Genomic DNA, 3,795 nt, shown 5'->3' with positions numbered 1-3,795 from the left:
AAGGAGGGAAAAAATGATACACAAAGTTTTGCAAGGGTTAATGTCAAAGAATTATCCAGGTAAGTGTGTTGAAAAATAAAAAGCTTTAATAAAAAAAAATAAAAGTATAGCTAGAAACCTTGTCATAGGAGTTCTTGGTCCCAGGGTATATTAAACTCCTTATTGATCTGCTGTCTCTTTTCTTCCCCAGGTTGCTGGAGACACATCTAGGAGGTAAGATTCCCTTTAGACCACCTGAGTTATGTGAGTGTATGGATGTTTGGGGCATAGGAAGAAAGCCCGTAACAAGGACTGATTAAGGGGAGAGCCTTCAATGGAGAAGTGGGATAAAATACCTTGCAAGGTCCATGGAGGGTTTCTACTAATCACAAATAGTAAATGAATCTATTCTCTTTTTAGGATTCAGATGCTATTGAGCAAGTGTCCAGAGACAACAAGAAATAAACTGGCAAGAATTCATATCACTGGGATATTTGAAATGATGAATACATTCAGAGGTGAGCATTGATGGCACTAAGCCCCTAAATGGATGTGTGGCTTAACTCACTGGGATTCAGGTGGGTGGGGGTGCATGTAGGAGGACCTAGCACTTTTTCCAATCTTGGAACTGGCTCCAGAGCGATATAGGGAGAACCCTGATCATTACTGTGTCCAAGTGCAGTGATATTTATTGATTTAAAAAAAAAACTTGCCATGTATTCTGGTGCTTATTACTGAATATGAAGTCAGATCACAACTGTTATGTTAAAGGCTTCTACTTCAGATAGAGGCAGTCTCTAAACATCTTTGGTGTTGAATGGTGGGGATAGAGTGTATTTAATTTTGAGAACTAAATCAGCATCCACATTTAGAGGGTCCTGGGAGACTTTTATTCTCATTCATTTGTCCAGCTGGACTCCTTAGTAGGAATGCAGTACTGCACTTATGGGCTCATTCAAGTTTTGAGAATCTCAAACCTTGATCTTCTTAACATTTTTTTTTTTTTTTGCTTTTTTTGCAGTGAATGTGACCCTGGATCCTGAAAGTGCCTCTCCCCATCTCATCGTGTCTAATGATCTGAAGACAGTCAGGAATGTAGGATGCCTGCAGAATGTACCTATGACCCCAGACCGATTTGAAGATGAAATCATTTTGGGGGCTCAAGTTTTTACTTCTGGTGTTCACTACTGGGAAGTGGATGTGGGAAACAGTATGAAATGGAAAGTTGGGGTGTGTAAGGAGTCAGTCAGCAGGAATTCTAGTGTCCCATTCTTTCCTGGAGATGTATTTCTGATTACTTATATACAAAATGAGGATACTTGCACTGTGATCAGCAGTTGCTCCCATATACCACCACTGGCAGTGAACCCTATTCGCATAGTTGGGATTTTTCTAGAGTATAATCAAGGCAGGATTTCATTTTATGATGTCCTGAAGAAATCCTTTTTATTGAGTTTTCCAACTTTCCCCTTTTCTGAGCCCCTGAGACCAATATTCCATTGTTCATGAGCACATATTTAATGGTTCTTCTATGATAAATACTTTCTAAGATTTACAGATCAATCATGTTCATATTTTGTGGTGTAAAAGCATTTTTTCCTTAGTGATTAGAAGTCATCCAACATCCATGGTTTGAAGTCGAATTTAATTGGATCAATGTAAATTGAATTATAAAATAAAGGATTTTTTTTCAAAAGAGGTCAGAGTTCTCAAAATTTTTTTAAATAACACTCAAGTGAATCCTAATTAGGTCTTGTTTCATATCTGGTATCATTTTCTGTCCATGCCACAGCTCTACTTCTTTGTATCTATATTTCTCTCTATATAAACTAAGAGGATCAGTTTTTCCTTCAAGACTGACTTTTCATAAACACATATGGGTTTTCTTGGCAAAGATACTGGAGTGGTTTGCTATTATGTTCTCCAGCTCATCTTGCAGATGAGGAAACCAAGGCAAGCAGGGTAAAATGTCTTGCCCAGGGTCACACAGCTAATATGTGTCTGAGATTGGATTTGAACTGAAGAAGAGGAATCTTCATTTCTGCAGCCTGGCATTCTGATAGCTGTGTGACCTAGATGCCTCTGTCTCAAGCCTTCTTCAACCTAAGCCATTTTTCCTTTTCATATTGGAGCACAGTTATGTTTGTTTATGACTATAAAATGTGCTTCACACCACCCTATCCCCAGATCTCAAGCACCACCATTGCCCTTTAAAAGTTGAGCTTTTAAAAGATTTGGAATTTTCTGATTATGGTCCTCCAATGTTTAAATGTAAATGATGGGGTTGGGCATTAGCTGACATACTTTTTCAGCTCCCTCCCAGATCTGATATGAAACAGTTTTTAGCCACTTTTCTACACATAATACAAGTCCATATTGTGGTACCAGAATAAATGAAGGTTTACAATTCATATTACAAGATTGCCTCAAGAATCATAGGCAACTGTTCATTCCATTGTCACTAAATGTGTCTTTATATAGTAGTTACTCCTTAGAAAACAGTTCTTCCTCAGGCAAATAGTAACACATGTGGCTTTGCACTTACCACCTGGTGCTGCCTCTCACATTTGTCCTGGATATCTTTATTGCCTACCTCAGAAATCCAGATGGGCTAGATTCCATAATCTTGTACTGTGTCTACTGATCCATTCGATCTTTGGGAACCTCAACCACTGCAAGGAATCACTGAATCAAAGTAACAAATATAAATCTTTTCTTCCACACTGTTTTCCTTCAAACAGCCTGCAATTTAGCATCTCCAGTGTCAAAACACCTCACTGATCTGGAAAGAAATTTCCACCTTTGTTTTTGTTAATTTAAGAATGAATAGGTCATACCAAATCATAGAAACAATACATAATTTCATCCAAGAAAATGACAATAATGAAACAACATACCAAAACCCATAAAATGCAGCCAAAGTACTTCTCAAGGGAAAATTTATATTTCTAAATAGCTACACTAAAAAATAGAGAAAGAGGAGATCAATGAATTAGGCATGCAACTAAATAACCTCAGAAAAGAAGAAACTGAAACCCCTAATTAAATATCAAATTATAAATTTTGAAACTCAAAGGAAAATTAATAAAGTAATTAAGCTAATAAACAAAACAAAGAGTTGGTTATATGAAAACTACAAATTATATAAACATTTGGTTAATTGAAACACTTGAAGCAGAGCAATACATACAGAGTAAAGGTAAAAGGCTGAATAGAATCTATTGTGCTTCAGGTGAAGTCAAAAGCAGGAGTAGCCATCCTGATCTCAGACCAAGAAAAGCAAAAATTGATCTAATTAAAAGAGATAAGGAAGGGGACTATATCTTGCTAAAGAGTAAATAGATAATGAAGCAACATCAATATTAAACATATATGCACCAAGTGATGTAGCATCTAAAGTCTTAAAAGAGAAGGTAAGAGAGCTGCAAGAAGAAATAGTCAGCAAAACTTTAATAGTGGGAGATCTCAGCCTTGCACCTTAGAACTAAATAAATCAAACCACAAAATAAATAAGAAAGAAGTTAAAGAGGTAAAAGTTAAGTATGATAGATCTTTGGAGAAAACTAAATGGAGACAGAAAGGAGTACACTTTCTTTTAGCAGTTCATGGAAATTATACAAAATTGACCATATATTAGGACATAAAGACCTTTAAATTCAAATGCAGAAAGGCAGAAATAGTAAATGTTTCCTTTTCAGATCATGATGCAATAAAAATTACATTCAATAAAGAGCCAGGAGAAAAGAGACCAAAAATAATTGACAACTAAATAATCTCATCCTAGAGAATGAATGGGTGAAACAACAAATCATAGAT

General features: G+C 36.1%; 1 protein-coding gene across 1 annotated transcript; it reads left to right on the top strand.

Annotated features, from left to right (window-relative positions):
- Positions 1–419: 419 nt before the first annotated feature.
- LOC116420030 (probable E3 ubiquitin-protein ligase TRIML1) lies at positions 420–1,642 on the top strand. Its single transcript, XM_031943346.1, has 2 exons — positions 420–497; positions 1,001–1,642. Exons 1-2 carry the CDS (start codon positions 479–481, stop codon positions 1,486–1,488), a joined length of 507 nt encoding a protein of 168 aa, XP_031799206.1. The 5' UTR covers positions 420–478; the 3' UTR covers positions 1,489–1,642.
- Positions 1,643–3,795: the final 2,153 nt, after the last annotated feature.

This window comes from Sarcophilus harrisii, chromosome 6, assembly GCF_902635505.1.
Source record: "Sarcophilus harrisii chromosome 6, mSarHar1.11, whole genome shotgun sequence".
NCBI classification, from domain to species: domain Eukaryota; kingdom Metazoa; phylum Chordata; class Mammalia; order Dasyuromorphia; family Dasyuridae; genus Sarcophilus; species Sarcophilus harrisii.
This window is presented reverse-complemented; position numbering and strand designations above follow the sequence as displayed.